This window comes from Spermophilus citellus (assembly GCF_964194105.1).
Source record: "Spermophilus citellus genome assembly, chromosome: 6".
Classification (NCBI taxonomy): domain Eukaryota; kingdom Metazoa; phylum Chordata; class Mammalia; order Rodentia; family Sciuridae; genus Spermophilus; species Spermophilus citellus.
Genome location: NC_138187.1, coordinates 7,222,343 through 7,244,052, shown reverse-complemented (window position 1 = coordinate 7,244,052; position 21,710 = coordinate 7,222,343). Strand labels below are relative to the sequence as shown.

The 21,710-nt window shown below is 36.0% G+C and overlaps 1 protein-coding gene across 1 annotated transcript in view; it reads left to right on the top strand.

The window, feature by feature from the left end:
• Positions 1-1,722: 1,722 nt before the first annotated feature.
• The window catches only part of LOC308652302 (ATP-binding cassette sub-family A member 17-like), a gene marked incomplete at its 3' end in the record, with an annotated part of 126,407 nt that continues 106,419 nt past the window's right edge, over positions 1,723-21,710 (top strand). The window contains 3 exon segments of the mRNA XM_081300051.1: positions 1,723-1,757; positions 19,297-19,378; positions 20,076-20,337. Of these exon segments, the coding sequence (XP_081156177.1) occupies positions 19,325-19,378; positions 20,076-20,337 (316 nt within the window). The 5' untranslated portion in view covers positions 1,723-1,757; positions 19,297-19,324.

Sequence of the window (21,710 nt, the reverse complement as noted above, 5' to 3'; positions counted from 1 at the left end):
AACCTTTCTCCCCGTCATTCCTCACAGACTGTAGCCGCCCACCCCAGTAAAACCAGAATGTCTTCCCCATTCCTTGCTCACTGCCAGAAAACTGTCTTGTTCTGTGTTCTATTATGTAAATGAATAGATTTGTCCATAGGTGTATAGTTCTGCAGTTTTCTTTTCAGATATGTAGGCTGGACATTTGACATTGGTATCTCTCTCCAGTGTTTGGGAAATTCTCCATTAAGTGTGTCTTGGTGGAAGGTGGGGTCCCATTTCAAAGGAAGAGGTGCTTCTGCAAACATGTTGCAAGTGTTTTTCTCTGCAGATTGTTATCTGGCTTTTAACATTTTTTTTTCAAGGAAAATTGTTAATGTTTGTGTTATCAGGTTCATGAGTCTGTTTTTTTGATAGTTTCCAGGTTATAGGTCATGCTTACAAAACAAAACAAAAAACTGTCCTCATTCTAAGGATATAAAATACCCAGTTTTTCTTAACAGCACTTTTATAATTAAATGTAATATGTTCAAATCTTCATATATGTGGAGTTTATTTTGCTGGAGTGAGCTAGTCAATTTTCTCAATGGTTCAAAAAATATAGTAAACTTCACTCATTCTAGTTACAATTCCATGGATTTTGACAAATTCAGAGAGTTGTGTGACTGCCACCACAACCAAATTCAAACATCATCCCCCAAGATTTCCTTATGATGTCTCTTTTGTATCTGATGCTCTCCACCTTTCTCAGCAAGCACTGGTTTTGTTCTACAACTCTATAATTTTTAAAAAATATTTTTAGTTGTTGATGGACTCAATATCTTTATTTTTTATTTATTTTTATGTGGTGCAGAGGATTGAATCCAATGCCTCATACATTCGAGGCAAGCACTCTACAACTGAGCTACTACCCCAATCCCTCCATCTCTATGATTTTACTAATCTCTCTTGTAGAATACTTTGTGTAGATTTCTTGGGGTTTTTTAGAAAGAGAGATACTTTCATTTCTTCCTCTTCAATCTGTATGTATTTTATTTCTTATTGCCGTATTGCACTAGCTAGGACTTCTGATATGATGTTGAATAAGAGTAACGAGATTAGGTATCTTGGTTTGCTCCCGGTCAAAGCATTTAGTCTTTGACCATGAAGTATGTTAATTGTAGGTTTTTGTAGATGTCAATTATCAGATTGAAGACAGCTTCTGAGTAGCTGGGATTACAGGCATTCACCACCACTTCCAGACTGATTTATTCTTTGTCTCTTAATATGATGAATTACATTGTATTTTTACTATATATTTTTCACATAGTGTTTTTAAAAGGCTTTGATATTGAGGTGAGGCTCACCTCATGAAATGAGTGGTGAAGTAGTTCCTCCTTTTCTATTTTCTGGAAAAGAATGTATAGAATTAATATGTTTCTCTAAATGTTTGCTAGAATTCACCAATGAAACATTTGGGTCAGGATTTTCTTCCTCAGAAGGATTTTAATTACAAATATAGTTTTTTAATAGATATAGAACTTCAAATTATCCATTTCTTCTTAAGTGAATTTTGATAGTTGGCAGCTTTCAGGGAGTTGGTCTGTTTCACCTAAGTTGTTGGGCAAATAGGTATCAAAACTATTTACTAATAATGCTACTTTGACCTATGTGAAATGTTACTTTTATCACATACTAAATTTCTGTTTGTACTTAGGTCTATGTTAGATCCTTTTTTAAAAAATTAATTTTTAATTTTTTTTGCAGTGCTGAAGATTGAACTCAGAGCTTCACACATGGTAGGTAGAAATCAACCACTGAGTTACACCCCAACCTTCTTTTAAAAATTTTATTGGGCTGTCTCTTACTATACTAGCATAATATTGTTTTAATCAATAAAGTTATTTAGCAACATTTTTTGGATAGTCTCTGATTGATATCTATACCTTTCAGAATTTGTTTGACTAGTCTTACAGCTTTATGTTCTATATGGAAGTCAGTTTTTAAAATTCCATTGAAGTTTTTTAAAATGTGTAGATTAGGAGAATTATTATATTCACAGTATTGATTCTATAAAAGGACAAGTTATATATCTCTGTTTAACCGAGCCTTATTTTGTGTTTCTTGATAGTTTTCCACATATAGGTCTTACATATAACCCATTACATTTAACCCTAAATGTATTCTCATGGTGCATTTGTCAAAGTGATATCTTCTTGAACTATGATTTCTCAGTAATCTATTTATAGGAAAGCCATTGTTCTTATTAACCTAATAATTGTATAACTGGCCTTACACCTTACCTTTTACTGTTTCTTATAGTTTTTTGCTTGTTGTTTTTTACTGTTTATAGAATTTTTTTAATGTGTAAATAATCATAACTCATTCCCCTTTACCTGTATTTATTGCCACTGGATTCACCCTGTCATCTAACTTTACTAAATCAGTGTTATCCAGAGCTCATACGAATCATTTTTTGAGTACAGTATAAGCTACTATGCCTGCTGAGGAACTGCCAACAGTTCCTCCGCCCCCTCCCCACTTGCTTTTACATAAAGGAACATCCTCTGAATGAATGGACCAATTAATTAAAAACACCCACATTGTTCAGACCAGTTAGATAAATGTACTCTTCTTACCTTTCTGTCAACAGATTTAGCTTTGTGCCAGACCTGATCTCATATCCTCCATCTCACTATCTTATCGCCTTGGCCTAGCATGCTTGGGAAGGGAGAGCCCTTGAAATTGGACTCAGTAGGGGCTGGGATTGTGGTTCAGTGGTAGAGCGCTCACCTAGCATGTGCGGGGGCCCTGGGTTCGATCCTCAGCACTACATAAAAATAAATGAATGGAATAAAGGTATTGTGTTCAATTACAATTAAAAAAATAAATATTAAAAAAAGAAGAAATTGGACTCAGTGGCTCAGAACAGTCTTGGCCTTTCCAGAACAATGTTAGAAAATAATGTTGGCGTTGGCATTCTAGTCATGGCTTCATCTTAACTGTAAATGTTTCTAGTTGTCAAAAATCAAAAGCAAAGATGCCAGACAGTACTTTGATTTGAGATATGTATTTTTTGGCATGTCATAGATGTGTCCTTTTTCTAAAGATTTAAAAAAGAAGAAGAAGAATCAAAAAATAGATGGTGAATTTTATCAAGTGCCTTTTGGGTATTTGTTGACATGATAATATGTTTTTATTCCTTTTACCAAACAATATGGTGAATTACCCTGATAAAAATCATAATGATAAGAACAGTGAAATATTCCTGGGTTTCTGTAGTGACTTTCCCATTTGCTTATGTATACTATTCTTTTAATGCACTATTGTAGTCTTTGTGTTATCGAGGAATTTACATCATGTTCTCTTCACTAATGGTGGGTTTTGGTTACTTTTAAAAAATATTCTGTGTTATTGTAAGATTTTGTTATCAGTTATGTTAACCTGATTTCTATAACTGGGAGTTTCTTTCTCTGTGCTTATGGATTAGTTTAAATTGTATCAGAATGGTCCCTAGCTTGTTGAAAATAACTCACCACTTTGAGTTTTTGTACTTAAATTGCTTGGAAGGCTCGTTAACAATTTTCTCAATATTTAATAGTTTATTTGAAAAAAATTACATTAAAAAAATCTCTTCCTGACTAGGAGTGGTGGTATGAATCTCTCCAACCCAGCTACTCTGTATGCTAAAGCAGGAGTATCACAAATTCAGGATCAGTCTGGGCAGCATAGTGAAACTCTGCCTCTTAGACATTTTTCTTCTATTTTTTTTTTCTGGAATAAGGTGAGTGTTGCTATTTTCCTATCCAATCAACTCACCTAAAGTAGTTTGCCAAATTTATTAGTATAGAGTTGAATAAAGCATTTAATTTTCTATGCATTATTTTTTTTCCCATTTTTTCTTACTTAAACTGTCTGTGATTTTGATCCCTTTTGTGTTGGCTAGATGTGCTAATGGATTATAGTTGGCCCTCCATAGCTGCAGGCTATGCACTGGCAGATTTAATCAACTGTGGATCGGACCAAGTGTGAATCATATCCTTTCCAAATGTGTACAGACTTTTTTCCTCCTCCTCCTCTTCCACCGCCTCCACCTCCTTTTTCCCCCTTTGAAACAGGGTCTTGCTATGTTGTCCAAGCTAATCTTGAACTCTTGAAAACTCCTTAGCCTCCCAAGTATCTGTGACTTTTGGTCATGTGTCACTGTGCCTGCCTCAAACATTTTTTTTCTTGTCATTATTCCTTAAGCAATATAGTATAACAACTATTTACATAGTACTTACATTGTATAAGATATTATAAATTATCTAGAAATGATTTAAAGTATATGGGCAAATGTGTGCAGGTTATTTGCAAACACACCATTTAATATAAAGGACTTGAACATCAGTGGATTTGTATGTCTAAAGAGGTTCCTGGAACCAGTAGTTCTGGACATTGAGGAATTTATATTCAAAGTTTTATTTCCTTACCTGTCATCTATTCGTTTCCTCTTTCTAATTTAAGCTTTCTTCCATAAAAACAATATCTATGTTTTGAAGAAATATAAAGAAAACACATTATAGAAACTTATTCCCCCCAGGGGCAAAAGGTTGTTGTAGAATAGCAATAGTCACATATACAATGACAATGATTGTTTTCCTTGAAGAATCTCCATAAAGATATTTAAAAAATACTTGTAAACATATAGAGTTTGACTGTATTTAGATTTTGTTTGGGAGGTACTGCCTTTCTTTGTGGTCATTAGGACTCTGTCATTAAGCTAAAGCCTCATTGTTATGGTTTGGATGTGTGGTGAGCTTTGCAGAACTTCCCACTAGAGTAGCTAGTTTATCTCTTATCTGCATTGATAATACCTGTGTGATTTGCTATGGCCAATGGCATGGTTAGCAGGTGTTGTATGAAGAGAAGCTTTAAATGTATTTGTGTGGTGTGGTTTGGCTTCTTGCCCTCAGAACAATATCTGGAGGCTTTCCAAGGAGAATGAGGAGACACAGAGAACAGACCTGTGGTGGTTTGCTTAGGCTGTAATAACAAAATACCACAGATTGGATAGCTTAAACAACAGACATTAAAATTAAATTTTGTACTTCTGGAGGCTAGCAGTCCAAGATCAAGGTGTTTGCAGGCTTGGTTTTAAAAGTGCACAATCCAGGGCTGGAGTTGTGGCTTGGTGTCAGGGCACTTGCCTAGCACATGTGAGGCACTGGGTTTAAACCTCAGCACCACAGAAAAAAAATAATAAATAAAGGTATGTGTTCATCTACAACTAAGTTTTTTTTAAAGTTCATAACTCAGTGGTATTAATGTAGTCACAATGTCATGCAACCACTAGCTCTCTCTAGTTTTAAAACTTTTTTATCCTGTCACAAAAACACTCATAAACATTAAGTAAACATTCTTTGTTCTTCTTCCCCATCCCTTGGTAACCTCTGATCTGCTTCTATCTCTGTGGATTCACCTATCCTGAATATTTCCTATAAAAAGAATTATATGGTATGTGACCAGTTGCATTAGTACAATGTGTTTGTTTTGTATTGGGGATTTAACTTAGGGGTGCTTTACCACTGAGTCATATCCCTAGCCCTTTTTATTATTTTATTTTGAGACAGGGTCTCACTAAGTTGCTGAGGCTGGCTTTGAACTTGCAATCCTCCTGCCCCCTTCCCAAATTGCTGGGATTACAGGCATGCACACCATGCCTGGCTTTTAGCATAATGTTTTAAGCTTCATCCATGTTATAAAATGTATCAATACCTCATTTATTTTCATGACAGAATAATATTCCATTGTCTGTGTAGGCCACACTTTGTTGATCTGTTCATTCATTGATGGACATTTGTGTTTTTCCACCATTTGACTACTTTAAATAATGCTGCTATAAACATGTATGTCCAAGTTTCTGTGTGGACATGATATTTTCATTTCCCTAAAGTATATACTTAAGTGGGATTAATATGGTATTGTATTTAACTTTTTGAGGAAATGCCAAATTGTTTCCATAGCGTCTGTATCATTTTACATTCCCACCAAAAGTGCAAGGGTTTAAATTTATCTACATGGTTGTCAACACTTATTTTTGTTTTAATTAAAGCTGTCCTGGTGGGTGAAGTAGTATTTTACTAATTGATTTACACTTTTCTAATGACCAATGATATTGAACCTCTTTTCAATATCATTTATTGGCCATTTGTGTATCGTCTTTGGAGAATGTCTATTCATGTCCTTTGCCCATTTAAAAACTGGGCTCTTGGGATGGGGGGTGTAGATCGTTAGCAGAGTGCTTATCCAGCATGTGCAAGGTCCTGAGTTTAATTTCCAGTATCACTAATAATAAAAAATGAAAATTGTCTTTTTGTTAACGAATTGTAATAGTTCTTTATACATTCTAGATATTAACCCCTTATCAAAGATACAATTTGAAAATATTTTCTCTTGTGCCATATGCATTTTCTCTTTAATACTAGTAATTGAACTCTGGAGTATTCTGACCACTGAACTACATCCCCAATTCTTTTTATTTTTTTTATTTTTAGACAGGGTCTAGGTAACTTACAGAGGGTCTTGCAAGTTGCTGAGGCTGTCCTTGAACTTGTGATCCTTCTGTCTTTGCTTCTCAAATTGCTGGATTATAGGCATGCACTATTGTGCCCAGCTATTTTCACTTTCTTGATAATGTTCTTTGATGCACAAAGGTTTTAAATTTTGATGAAGTCCACATATTCTACTTTTTATTTTCTCATTTGTGCTTTTGATGCCAAGTCCAAGAATCCATTACCAAACCAGAGGTCATAAAGATTTATCCCTAGTTTTTTTAGGTCTGATATTAAGGAAATTAAAAGAATTTTTGTACACAGAGTGAGGTAAGGTCCAGTTTCAATCTTTTGTTTTCTCTCTTACTTCTCACCACAGAGTGTGTGTGTGTGTGTGTGTGTGTGTGTGTATGTGTATGTGTGTGTATTTGCTGGGATCAAACCCTGGGTCTCAAGCATGCACAGGTGCTGGCTCAGCACCATTTGTTGAAGAGACTATTCTTTTCCCATTAAATAGTCTTGGCACCTGCTGTGTCTGAATGTCTGTGCCCTCACAAAATTCATGTATTAAAATTCTAATCTGCAAGGTGATGGAATTAGGATTTAGAGCCTTTGGAAAGTGATTAGGTCATGGAAGCAGAACTCTCATGAATGGAATTAATACTCTTTTTTCCCCGCAGCACTGGGGATTGAATAAAGAGCCTCACACATGCCAGACAAGCCCTCTATCCCTGAGCTACATTGTCAGCCTTGTTTAAAAAATAGTAGTTTTAAAGGTATTTAAAATTTTTTTTTAGTTATTGATAGACCTTTATTTATACATGGTGCTAATAATTGAACCTAGTGCCTCACACATGTCAGGCATGTGCCTACCACTGAGCTATAGCCTCAGCCCTAAAAAATTGCATTTTGATACAAGATGTTGCTAATTGCCCAGGCTAACCTTGAACTTATGGTCCTCCTGCTTCAGGTATCTCATCCAGCAGAATTATTGCTCTTATAAAAGAGATCTGAGAGAGATCCTTTGCCTCCTTCTGCTATGTAAGCTTGTAGCAAAAAGACAGCCATCTAAGAAGTGGGCCCTCACCAGATACTAAATTTGCTAGTACCTTCATCTCCTCCTTCTGCTATGTAAGCTTGTAGCAAAAAGACAGCCATCTAAGAAGTGGGCCCTCACCAGATACTAAATTTGCTAGTACCTTCATCTTTCCCAGCCTTCCAATCTGTGAAATAAATTTCTGTTGCTTATGAGCTCCTAGTTTATAGTATTTTGTTATAACAGTCCAAACAGACTAAGATAGCACCCTTGTCAAAAATGAATTGTTTGGGTTTATTTCTGGACTCTCAATGCTGTTTTATTGGCTGATATGTCAATTCTTATGCCAGTTTTTAAAAATTTAATCTTTATTTAAAGTATTATGGGTTCATCCTAACAAAATCATACAGGTATGGAACTCAATTTCAGTCTACCGTTCCCCACTTTTCCCTCTTGTCCTCCCTCCTCTTCCCCTTCTCCTTCCTCTCTTCTGGTAGACTTCCTTTAATTCATTTATTTATTCAATTTTGATTGGTTCTTTTTACTTTTACATAAAGATGAAATTACCTGTGGTATATTTATATATGCACATAATATGATATTTTAATCACTCATTCCACATTGCCTCCCCTTTTATTTTCCTCAACTTTGCCTCTTGATCTCCTCCTTCTGCACTGCTAATCTTCCCTATATCTTTTATTTTTTTAAGAATTTAACCTTTATTCTATTTATTTGTTTTTATATGGTGCTGAGGATCGAACCCAGGACCTCACTTGTGCTAAGCAAGTGCCTAATTGCTGAGCTACAACCCTAACTCCTTCCCTATATCTTTATGATATCCCATCCTGTCCTCTCCTTTTCTTTTTATTTTATTTTATTTTTTATTGGTTGTTCAAAACATTACAAAGCTCTTGACATATCATATTTCATACTTTAGATTCAAGTGGGTTATGAACTCCCATTTTTACCCTGTATACAGATTGCAGAATCACATCGGTTACACATCCACATTTTTACATAATGCCATATTAGTAACTGTTGTATTCTGCTACCTTTCCTATCCTCTACTATCCCCCCTCCCCTCCCCTCCCATCTTCTCTCTCTATCCCATCTGCTGTAATTTAATTCTCTCCTTTTCTTAATTTACTCCAGCTTCCATATGTGAGAAAACATTTGACCTTTAGGTTTTTGAGTCTGGCTTATTTCATTTAGCATGTTGTTCTCCATTTCCATTCATTTACCAGCAAATACCATAATTTAATTCTTCTTTATGGCTGAGTAAAACTTCATTGTGTATATATACTATAATTTCTAATCTTTTTATCTACTGACAGGCATCTGGGTTGATTCCATAATTTAGCTATGCGAGTTGTGCTGCCAAAAACATCGAGGTGGCTGTATTTCTATAATATGCTGATTTTAGTTCTTTGGGGGAAAATACTAAGGAATGGGATAGCTATTTCATTTGGTGGTTTCATTCCTAGTTTTTGAGGAATTTCCATATTGTTTTCTTCAGAATGATTGTACTAGTCTGCAGTCCCACCAACAGGGTACAAGTGTACCTTTCCCCCCATATTCTTGCCAGCATTATTGTTTGTATTCTTGATCATTGCCATTCTGACTAGAGTGAGATGAAATCTTTGTATAATTTTGATTTGCATTTCACTGATTGCTAGAGATGTTGAACATTTTTTTCCTATATTTGTTGGGCATTTGTGTTTCTTCATTGGAGAAGTGTCACTTGAGCTCTTTTGCCATTTATTGACTGGATTTTTTTTGGTATTAAGTTTTTTGATTTCTTTATATATTCTGAGTTTTAAAATATATTTATAGGGCTGGGGTTGTGGCTCAGCAGTAGAGTGCTCGCCTAGCACGTGTGAGGCCCTGGGTTCAATCCTCAGCACCACATTAAAAAAATAAAATAAAGATATTGTGTTCATCTACAACTAAAAAAATAAAATATTTTTAAAAATTAAAAAATATATATTTATATTCTGGGTATTAATTATCTATTAGATGAGTAGCTGGCAAAGATTTTCTTCCATTCTATAAGCTTTCTCTGCTCTTAATCATTTTATTTGCTGTGCAGAAGCTTTTTAATATGATGGCATCCACTTATTGATTTTTAATTTGATGACATCCTGCTTATTGAAGCTTTTTAATTTGATTCAATTTTACTTATTGATTCTTGGTTTTATTTCTTCTGCTTCAGAGGTCTTATTAAGGAAGGCAGTGCCAGCACCAATATAATGGAGTGTTGACTCTAGCAGCTGCAAGATTTCTGGTCTAATTCCTAAGTCTCTAATGAATTTTGATTTGACTTTTGTTCAGGGTGAAAGCTAGGTATCTATTTCCATTTTTCTACATATAACTATCTACTTTTTTGTGTGTGTGTACGTGTGGTTCTGGGGATTGAACCCAGGGCCTTGTGCATGTGACACAAGCACTCTACTAACTGAACTATATCCCCAGCCCCACTTAATCAGTTTTTTTATTTATATATTCCCAAGTATTTTATTATTTTTGAGGATATTGTGAATGGAGTGTTTTTCCTCATTTCCGTTTCAGAAGTTTTGTCGCTGATATACAGAAATGCCTTTGATTTATGCATGTTGATTTTATATCCTGCCACTTTGCTGAATTCATTTATTAGTTCTAGTAGTTTCTTTGTAGACCCTTTTGGGTCTTCTAGGTATAGAATCATGTCATCTGCAAATAGTGATAATTTAAGTTCTTCTTTTCCTATTTTTATGCCTTTAATTTCTTTTGTCTGTCTAATTGCTCTGGCTAGTATTTCAAGGACTAAATTAAATAGAAGTGATGAGAGAGGGCATCCCTGTCTTGTTCCAGATTTTAGAGGGAATGCCTTCAACTTTTGTCCATTCAGAATGATGCTAGCCTGAGGCTTAGCATAGATAGCTTTTACAATGTCAAGGTAAGTTCCTGTTATCCCTAGTTTTTCTAATGTTTTGAACATAAAGGGATGCTGTACTTTGTCAAATGCTTTCTCTGCGTCTATTGAGATGATCATATGGTTCTTATCTTTAAGTCTATTGATGTGGTGAATAACATTTATTGATTTCCATATATTGAACCATCCTTGCATCCCAGGGATGAATCCTACTTGATCATGGTGCACAATTTTTTTGATGTGTTTTTGTATTCGATTCGCCAGAATTTTATTGAGGATTTTTGCATCTAGGTTCATTAGAGATATTGGTCTGTAGTTTTCTTTCTTTGAGGTGTCTTTGTCTGGTTTCGGAATCAGGGTGATGTTGGCCTCATAGAATGAATTTGGAAGAGGTCCCTCTTTTTCTATTTCCTGAAATAACTTGAAAAGTATTGGTATTAATTCTTCTTTAAAGGTTTTGTAAAACTCCACTGTATACCCATCCGGTCCTGGGCTTTTCTTGGTTGGTAGTCTTTTGATTGCTTCTTCAATTTCATCCATTGATATTGGTCTGTTCAAATTGTGTGTATCCTCCTGACTCAGTCTGGGCAAATCATATGACTTAAGAAATTTATTGATGTCTTCACTATCTTCTATTTTATTGGAATATAGGTTTTCAAAGTAATTTCTAATTGTCTTCTGTATTTCTGTAGCATCTGTTGTGATACTGCCTTTTTCATCCCGTATGTTAGTAATTTGAGTTCTCTCTCTTCTTCTCTTCGTTAGCGTGGCTAAAGGTCTGTCGTTCTTATTTATTTTTTCAAAGAACCAACTTTTAGTTTTGTTAATTTTTTCAATAGTTTCTTTTGTTTCAATTTCATTGATTTCCGCTCTGATTTTAATTATTTCTTGCCTTCTGCTACATTTGCTGTTGTTTTGTTCTTCCTTTTCTAGGGCTTTGAGATGAAGTGTGAGTTCATTTATTTGTTGTTTTTTTCTTTTTTTGAGGAATGACCACCAGGCGATTAATTTCCCTCTTAAAATTGCTTTCATTGTGTCTCATAGATTCCGATATGTTGTGTCTGTATTTTCATTTATCTCTAAGAATTTTTTGATTTCCTCCTTTATGTCTTCTGTAACCAATTGATCATTCAGTAACATATTGTTCATTTTCCATGTGATGTAGGATTTTTCCTTCCTTCTTTTATCATTGATTTCCAGTTTCATTCCATTATGATCAGATAAAATGCATGGTATTATCTCCACCCCTTTATATTTACTGAGGGTTGCCCTATGGCATAATATATGGTCTGTTTTTGAGAAGGATCCATGTGCTGCTGAGAAAAAAGTATATCCATTTGATGATGGTTGATATATTCTATATATGTCAGTTAAGTCTAGGTTATCGATTGTGGTATTGAGTTCTATAGTTTCTTTATTCAACTTTTGTTTGGAGGATCTGTCCAATGGTGAGAGAGGTGTGTTGAAGTCACCCATAATTATTGTGTTGTGGTCTATTTGATTCTTGAACTTGAGGAGAACTTGTTTTATGAATGTCGCAGCACCATTATTTGGTGCATAAATATTGATAATTGTTATGTCTTGTTGGTGAATGGTTCCTTTTAACAGTATATAATGTCCTTCCTTATCCCTTTTGATTAACTTAGTCTTGAAGTCGATTTTATTTGATATGAGGATGGCCACCCCTGCTTGCTTACGAGGACTGTGTGCGTGGTATATTTTTTCCCATCCTTTCACCTTCAGCCTGTGTATGTCTTTTCCAATCAGATGTGTCTCCTGGAGGCAGCATATTGTTGGATTTGTTTTTTTAATCCATGATACCAGCCTATGTCGCTTTATTGGAGAGTTTAAGCCATTAACATTCAGAGTTACTATTGATATATGGTTTGTACTTCCAGCCATATTTGATTATTTATCCTTTTTTAAAAAAAATTTAGTTTGTTTCTCCATGATGAGCTTTCCCCTCGCCCTCTGTCTTTACCGAGGCACTTCCCACTGATGGTTTTGGTTATTGTTTTTCATTTCTTCCTCGTGTAGCGTTTTGCTCAAAATGCTTTGCAATGCTGGTTTTCTGGCTGCAAATTCTTTTAACTGTTGTTTATCATGAAAGATTTTTATTTCGTTGTCATACCTGAAGCTTAATTTTGCTGGATACAGAATTCTTGGTTGGCATCCATTGTCTTTCAGTGTTTGAAATACATTGTTCCATGACCTTCTTGCTTTCAGCGTCTGTGATGAAAAATCCGTTGTTAACCTTATTGGTTTACTCCTGAATGTAATCTGTCTCCTTTCTCTTGTAGCTTTTAATATTTTCTCTTTGTTCTGTATATTGGATATCTTCATAACAATGTGTCTTGGCGTTGGTCTACTGGGATTTTGTGTGCTCGGTGTCCTGTATGCATCTTCAATTTGTATATCTGTTTCCTTTTTTATTTCTGGAAAGTTTTCTGTAATTATTTCATTCAGCAGGTTACTCATTCCCTTGGTTTGAATCTCTGTACCTTCTTCTATCCCGATGACTCGTAAGTTTGGTTTTTTTTATGTTATCCCATAACTCTTGGATGTTTTTCTCGTGATTTTTTACCAGCCTTTCTGAGTTGGCTAGACTCTTTTCAAGATGATATATTTTGTCTTCATTATCTGACGTTCTGGCTTCTACTTGCTCCACTCTGTTAGTGATACTCTCAATTGAGTTTTTAATTTGGTTTATTGTTTCCTTCATTTCTAGAATTATTGTTTGATTATTTTTTATAATCTCTATCTCCTGATAAAGATGCTTAACTTCTTTTATCTGTTTATGTAATTCATTCTCAATGTGTTCTTTCGCTGCTTGAATTTGCTGTCTCGTATCCTCTTTAAGGTTCCATTCCATCTGTCTAAGGTGTTCCTTGAGTTCTTTATATGACCATTTTTTCTGACTCTAGGTCCTCCTGAATATTTAGGCTGTCCTGCATTGTTTGTACTCCTTTTCTTCCTTGCTTTTTCAAGCTGCTCATGTTACTTCTTGTTCTGTTTGACTGCTGAGTTACTGTTTACTCCTATAAATTTATTTGATGCTTGGGAGGAAAGGTATTAGAAGGGAAGGGAAGAAGTCACTGTAGCCGCAGGTTTCAATGAAGTTATCTCCTCCGCCGCAGTCTGGTGACGTCAGTTCTCTGCCATGGTGGTATCTCTTGCAAATGGCGACAGTTCATTTCCCTTTGCCAGGTGACCAGTGCAACGGGTGGGTCCTTAGTGTCTCTCCCAAGCCCCGTTTCAAACCTGTGGCCACTACCTATGAAGGCTCGGTTGGCATTTACCTCCACAGGATCAGAAGGGCTGACCAGTTGTTTCAGCCGGATGGATTAGTGCTGAGTCACAGCTGTTTGTCTGCGGGAAGCAGGCGAACGGGAGCTTGAATTCAGCCGATCTGGGCTCAGTGTGTGTTCTGAGAGGCCCAGACTGTTCGCCCCAGATCCACGTCAGCTCAGCATTGCCTAGTGATCCTGAGCAAACCGAATTTAGATTGTTTACGACTCCCTATGCCCGCACAGCTGAAGAGGTCAGAGACTTGATCTCTCCGCGCCCGCTGCCATGTTGGAATTCCCTATTTTGGGGTATTTTAGTCTTCTGGATTCTATTGTAAAAATTGTTAATTTTCTTTTTAGATTGTCCATTGCTAATGTATTGAAATTCAACAGGTTTTTGTGTGTGAGCTTGCCCCCTGAAACTTTGCTGAATTTGTTTATTAGCTCAAGTAGTTTATATGTATATGTGCATGCCTGTGTTGTGTGTGCATGTGTATTTTTGGATTATCTATGTACATAGTCATTTGATCTGTAAATAAACATAGATTTATTTCTTCCTTTTCAACTCAGATGGTGTTTATTATTTATTTTAAATAAATGACAGCAGAATGCATTACAATTCTTATTACACATATACAACACAATTTTTCATATCTCTGGTTATATATAAAGTATGTTGACACCAATTCGTGTCTTCATACATGTACTTTGAATAATGATGTCTATCGCATTCCACCATCTTTGCTAATCCCCTGCTCCCCTCCCTTTACCTTCCACCCCTCTGCCCTATCTAGAATTCATCTATTCCTCCCATGCTCCCCCTCCCTACCCCACTATGAGTCAGCCTCCTTATATCAGAGAAAACATTTGGCATTTGTTTTCAATAATACAATCAATAATTTAGACTTAATTGACATATATAGAATATTTCAGTCTGCATCAAGTGGATACACTTTCTTCTCAGCAGCACATGGATCCTTCTCTAAAATGAACCATATGATATGCCACAAAGCAACTCTTAGTAAATACAAAAAGGTAGAGATACTACTATGCATTTTATCAGATCATAATGGAATGAAATTGGAAATAAATGAAAAAATAAAAATTTCTCCATCGTCTGGAGACTGAACAATATGCTACTGAATGGACAATGGGTTACAGAAGACATTAAGGAGATTAAAAAATTCTTAGAGGTAAATGAGAACATAGACACAACATCGAAATCTCTGGGAGACTATGAAAGTAGTACTAAGAGGAAAATTCATTGCATGGAGTTCATTCATTAAAAGAAGAAAAAGTCAACAAATATTTTATTTTATTTTGCCTAATTCCTCTAGTTAGGACTTCCTTCCAGTACAGTGTTGAATACCAGTGGTAGAAGCAGGCATCTTTGTCTTATTCCTGACCTCAGGGGGAAAATTTTCAGTCTTTTACTATTCATTATGATGTTAGCTGTGGGTTAATCATAAATGCCTTATATCATATTAGGGAATTATCTTCTATTATAACTTGCTGATATTTTTGATCACCAAAAGGTGTTAAATTTTGTCAACTGCCTTTTCTGCATCTTTTGAGATGATCATGTAGGATTTTTATTGTTGTTCTATTAATGTGATATATTACATTGATTGGTTTTCTTTTTTTCCAAATAATGCCTTCATGTTGGTTTGCACATTGTAAGTCATGTACTTGTCAAGTACTTGTTTGCTTTTATTAGTGCATAATAAAATTTGGGTTCCTTTTGACATGCATGGAATTTAATTTACTCCATTTCAGTCCCCAGTGCTCCCCCCACACCCCCGGTTCTTTTCCTCTGCTCTACTGGCATACCTTCCATTTATTTATTTATTTGTTTATTCTTAATTGGTGATTTAAAGATATACATAAAAGTAGAATCCATTGTGGTGTATTTATACATGTACATAGCATAACTTTGTCATACTCATTGATTGATTTTCTTATGTTGCATTCCTGGGATAAATCCCATTTGGTCATGATGCATGATCCTTTAAAAAAAAAAAATATATATATATATATATATATTTAGTTGTAGATGGACACAATATCTTTATTTTGTTTATTTTTTTAATGTGGTGCTGAGGATTGAACCTAGTGCCTCATGCATGCAAAGCAAGTGCTCAACCACTGAGCTACCCATGCATGATCCTTTTAATGTGTGCTATAGTTTGTGTGTGGTCCCTTTGTTAGAGACATTGTATTGTATTTTCTGTCTAGTTCTATCTATTATTAAATTTGCAGTATAGAGGGCTAGGAGTGAATCTCAGTGGTAGGGTGCTTACCTAGCATACACAAGGTTCTGGGTTTGATCCCTAGCACTAAAAAGAGAAAAGAATTTTTGCAGTGCATTTTTCAAGGTCTGCAACTGTTATTGTAGAATTGTCCATTTCTCCCTTCAATTCTATCAATATTTGCTTAATGTGTTTTGGGATATCTGTTGTTTGGTGTGTATATATTTATCTTCTTTTATGGTCATGCTTATTTTTAAAATGTAATTACTAATTGTACATGGTTATGGGGTACAGTGAGATAACTTGATATAAATGTGTAATGATCAAATTAGGTCAGTTAACTTTTCATTTCTGTAAACTTTTTTATGTGTGGTACTGAGGATTGAACTCAGGGTTTCTCACATATCTGAACCATACCTCTGGTCCATTTTATTGAATTTTATTTTGATATAGGATTTCCCTGTGTTGCCAAGGCTGGCCTCAAATTTGCAGTCTTCCTGCATCAGCCTCTTGAGTATCTTGGATTACAAGCATTTACCACCACACCAAGTTAGATTTTTTATGAACAGACAGTAATCACATTTATGAGGTACAGTGTGATACTTAAGTGCATAAATACAGCATGTACTGATCAAATCAGAGTAATAAACATTTCTATCTCCTTGTCACTACTTTGTGTTTGGATACTTCAAGCTCCTCTCTTATAGCTATTTATATAATAGATTATTGTGCACTAGCTATAGTCACCCCATGGTGCTATCAAACACTAGAACTTATTACTCCTATATAAATATGTCACATTTGCTAAATGTTATCTGAGGTCACTTTATGCCCCCCTCCCCAGCCTCTAGTAACCACTCTTCTATATTCAGATCAACTCTTCTAGCATCCATACATCCATCAGAGAGAAGATGCAGCATTTGTCTTTCTATGTCTGGATTATTTCACTTAACATAATATCCTCTAGTTTCATCTATTTTACTATAAATGATAGGATGTCATTATTAATCATTCTATCTTATTGAAGATTTGGCCTTTTTCTTAGTGTAAAATATCCTTTTTCTTCTGTAATTTTTTTTGCTTAAAATTTACTTTGTCAAGTATTATTATAGTCAGCCTGCTCTTTTTTAGTTATATTTGCATGGAAGAGCTTTTTCCATCCTTCACTTTCAACCTACATGTGATTGGGGTATCAAGTGAGTCTCTTATAATTGGCACATACAGTTGGCCCTCAGTATTCTTGGGTTCCACACCCATGGATTCAATTAGCTGTAGATTGTGGACTATGTAGTTAGACCAGTGGTAGTTGTGTCTATACTGAACATGTTTCATGTCTTTTTTCTTATCATGATTCCCTAAATGATGCAGTATGCTAACCACTTACATAGGATTTATATTGTATTTATACATGATAAGTAACCGAGAGATAATTTAAATTTAAAGTATGGGAGAAAAAACATAGGTTATATGCAAATACAGTGCTGTTTTATGTAAGGGATTTGAGCTTCCACATAGTTGGTATCTGTGGAGGGAAGGGTGTCCTGGAACCAGTCCCTAGTTGACACCACAGACAGTTGTTTCAGACAATTCAGTGGAGGGGCCAGTTTCCACCATCGTCTGTGAGTACACTCTGCTTTTATTCCTAAAGATGCTACTTCTAAAATTCTTGTGTTATGAGAAAGAGACAGTTTTCTGTGTTTAAGAAAACAGTATTGTTAAAAGTGTAACACAAAGGATGTGATCCAGCCCAGAACTAGGTTTATTCCTATATTTATAAGCTCTACTGCTTTAATTGCAAATGTGTAAAGGCAAGAGTACTTCCACTTGAGGGAAGATGTATATCTTTTTCTTTCCTCACTAGAAAAATGTTTTCTGGTAAAGCAAAATTCATTTTTATTATAGTAATGGTTTCTAAAAATTAAAGTATAAACAAAAAGATTGAAAAGAGGTGGAATCTTCTGCTAACCAGAAGTATTTGTATCTATTCACAGTCATTCCTATCCATCCATAACCCTACAAAGACTATGTATCTCTTAGTTAATTAATCAATTAGTCATTTAATTCAATATTTACTGAGCACCTACTATGTGCCAGCTCTGCTTTTATGCCTGGGGATTCTGTGGTAGAACAAACAGACAAAAAAAATATCCATGCCTCATGCAACATGCATTCTAGTAAGGAAATAAGATTAAATAAGTACATAAATATGTTACATAGCTTAATGGTGCTAAGAAGAATAAACATGAAAAGTTGTATGAAATGTTTAGAGATGTTGAGATTTTATTTTGAATGGTCAAGAAAGTCTTCAAAGAGAAAGTGTCTTTTGAATAAAGATCCAAAAGAGATAGAAAAGCTGGCCATGCCAACACAGGAATAAAGTGTGTACTTATACCTGGCAGAGGGGAAATCCAAACATAGCAGCAGTTTTGTGTGTTTAGGGATAGCATCTGGGCCTTGACAGGAGCTGGAGAAGGAGGAAGGGAAGGGAAGTAGAAGAGAGTAGATGAAATGAGAACACTAGTAGGAGCTATGTCCCCCAGAACTTTGTAGGCCATTGTAAGGCAGGGCTTTTCCTTGGAGAGAAATTAGGGCCATTGAAGAGTATTGAGCCGAAGAACAGACAGGATCTGACTGTACAGGGTTGCTCTTGAAGCTGCTCAGAAAAGGATTTTAAGGTAATAAGGTCAGAGGCAATGAAGCCACTGCAGAGGCTACTGCAGAAATTGAGGCAAGGGATGATAAAGAGCAGAAGTGGTGAAGGGGGTTGAATTCTGGGAGTGTTTAAAGGTAGAGGCAATAGGATTTGCTGAGGTCTAAACTTGGGCTGTGAAAGAGAGGAAAGCCAAGAATAACCCTGTATGACTCAAAGAATAGAACTGAATGAATTGAGGTGAGGAAGACTGTGGGATGACCTATTTTTGAAAGAATATGAATAGCCCAGTTTGGCCAGGTCAGTTTTGAGATGAAACACGTGGGTATGTCAAGCAGGCAACTGGATAATGGAAATGGAGCTTAAGGCAAGGTGCAGGCCGGTTGTACAAATATAGAAGTCTTCAGCATGAAGTTGGATCCTAATCCAGGGCTGAGTTAGGTCACCTAAGGAGTGTTACTGGAAAAGAGTCCACAGTCTGAGCCTCATAAGGGCTGGGGAGAGGAGAAAGAGTCAGTTTAAAAGACTGACAAGGAACAACTGGAAAGGTAGGAGAAAAAGCAGCCAGCATGATGCTCTGAAAGCCCACAAGAAGGTTGTCCAAGGATATAAGAGTACCTCTTAGCATTCTTTCATTACACATAACATTTCACCCATTTGTTTCCTGACTAGTGCTGAGCCTTCCCCTTCAGCTAGAAAAATGGCAGTGTTCAAGAAGTTAAAACTTCTTCTCTGGAAGAATTTCATCTTAAAGGTAGGTATAGTTATTCATGGTGGGATGTAGGTTCTTGGGAGTGACTGAATGTTTATGTAAAATTGGTTGCTAATAATGGGTTAAAGAAACAGTAAGAACTTTGCTTGTAAAGGGGCACTATTCTGCAAATAAGTCATGTTTCCATAGTAATTCTGTTAACCCTCATTATGAAAGATAATATCATTGTCTGATTTCCAACCAGTGGTGTTGTAGAAAAGTTAATAGAGGGGCTGGGGCTCAGTGATAGAGCACTTGCCTAGCATGTGCGAGGCACTGAGTTCGATCCTCAGCATCACATAAAAATAAATAAAATAAAGGTATTGTGTACAACTACAACTAAAAAAGATATTTAAAAAAAGAAAAGTTAATAGAGATGTTTCTATTAAACTATTATTCTCCCCACCCCATTTGTTATATGGGAGACTAGAAGAAAGGATTTTTTTTTTTGGTACCAGCGATTGAACCCAGGGACCACATCCCCAGCCCTTTTTTATATTTTACTTAGAGACAGGGTTTTGCTGAATTGCTTAGGGCCTTACTAATTTCTGAGGCTGGCTTTGAACTCTTGATTCTTCTGCTTCAGCCTTCAGAGCCACTGGGATTATAGGTTTGAAAGGATGCAAAATGGAAGAACATTCTCCTCAATAGAGACTTAGAGTGATTTTGAGTTAACCTGTAACTTTTGTTTTTATTTTAGAAGCAGAGGATTCTGATGACAGTGCTTGAAATCTTGATGCCATTACTATTTTCTGCAGTTGTATTGTATCTTCGTTTTAATAGTGTCCCAAGAAAAAGGGCTGCTACTAATTACAGTGCAATTGATGTCAGTTCGCTGCCAGACTTCTTCCATCAGTTTCCTGTGAAAAATAAATTTCAACCAGTTTATATCCCTTCCAAGAGTGAGACTTTGAAGGCTCTCACTGAAATGGTGGAAGATACTTTCGATGTTGAGTTTGAAGGTTAGACATAAGGCGGGAAAAGGATAGGGAAGGTATTTTCACATAGTATGAAACTGTTTTCTGAGAGTTCTGCTTATAGAAGTAATTCCAAATCTGAGGTTTTCAAATTCTAAAGAGCCCACGCAGGTGGTAGTTGGAGGAAAACTGTCCATGATACATTTTTATTATTTCAAAAAACACACTGGAGACATACATTTATATCATGAGGCTTCAAGGGTAATCAAAATGTTAAAAGTTAATAAGTATTTTTAACTATCATGACCCTATTATTTCATGTTAATCAGAAGATCTGATTGCCAGTTATTACATGTCTCTGACTAATAAAGAATGGAAACCATTCAGAGACTCTGACAGGTTCTGTGCTTCTCTTGTTCCATTCTACTTCAGTCTCCCAGGGAGGAAGAAAGGTCCTCAAAAGGTCATAAGATTGTACTCCTGTAGTCCTGGCTATTTGGGAGGCTGAGTCAGGAGGATTGCTGGAGTCCAAGAGTTTGAGAGTAGCCTGGTCAACATGGTGAGACTCCATCTGGAAAAAAAAAGATTCAGCTCATGTCCTTCCAATTGCACCAAGAGTGAACCAGATTCTCCAGGCTGCCTCTGCCTTCCTCTCCAGCCTCCTCCAAGCCCACTCTCCCTGTGCTGTCATATTCTGCACATACAGGTGGCTTTTCACCAGCTCTTTCCTCTGGCAAGAAAAAAAAAAAAACTGTGCTCCAGCCCTTCTGGGGAGCTATTCTCTCAGCTTCAGGTTTTAGCTGAAATGATGCTTACGAAGATAGCTAAGCAGATTTTCAGTTTCTCGCCTCTGCCTCATTCCCCTTCACGGATTTCTATAGCAAATAGCAAGGTCCTGAGGAAGTAAGTAGTTAAGTATTGAAGATTCCAAAGTCAGCAAGCCACCTGGAGCACATTGAGAGAGTGGCTTGGGCTGAGGTTTAAGAAGTTGGTAGGAGCCACGTAATTCTGAGTCTTGCAGACCATGTTGTACGTGCAAAAGGCAGCCACCTGTGGGGTTTTAAGAAAACATATAGTTTGTTTTAAAATGTTTAAATTTAAAATTTTTTAAGTTTGAAAGTTCTATGATATAATTTGATTTAAAAGATCTGATAGCTTGAACTAGGGAGATGGAGATACATAGTTGAATTCAAGATACATTTTGGAATTAGAAGGAATCAGTCAGAAGCCTTCTTGCCTTTTTTGGACCTTCCTCAGTCAGTACCTTACCCCTTCAGAGAAGTGTTTCCATCTGTATGGATTTCCCCCTCACTCCCAAACAAGCCTCAGTCACCTCCACATCAGAAGGAAACATTTCCTGTATTCTCTCCCCTTTAAGATCCTTCTTCGGGCAATTTATTTTTTGTCTGATAAATATC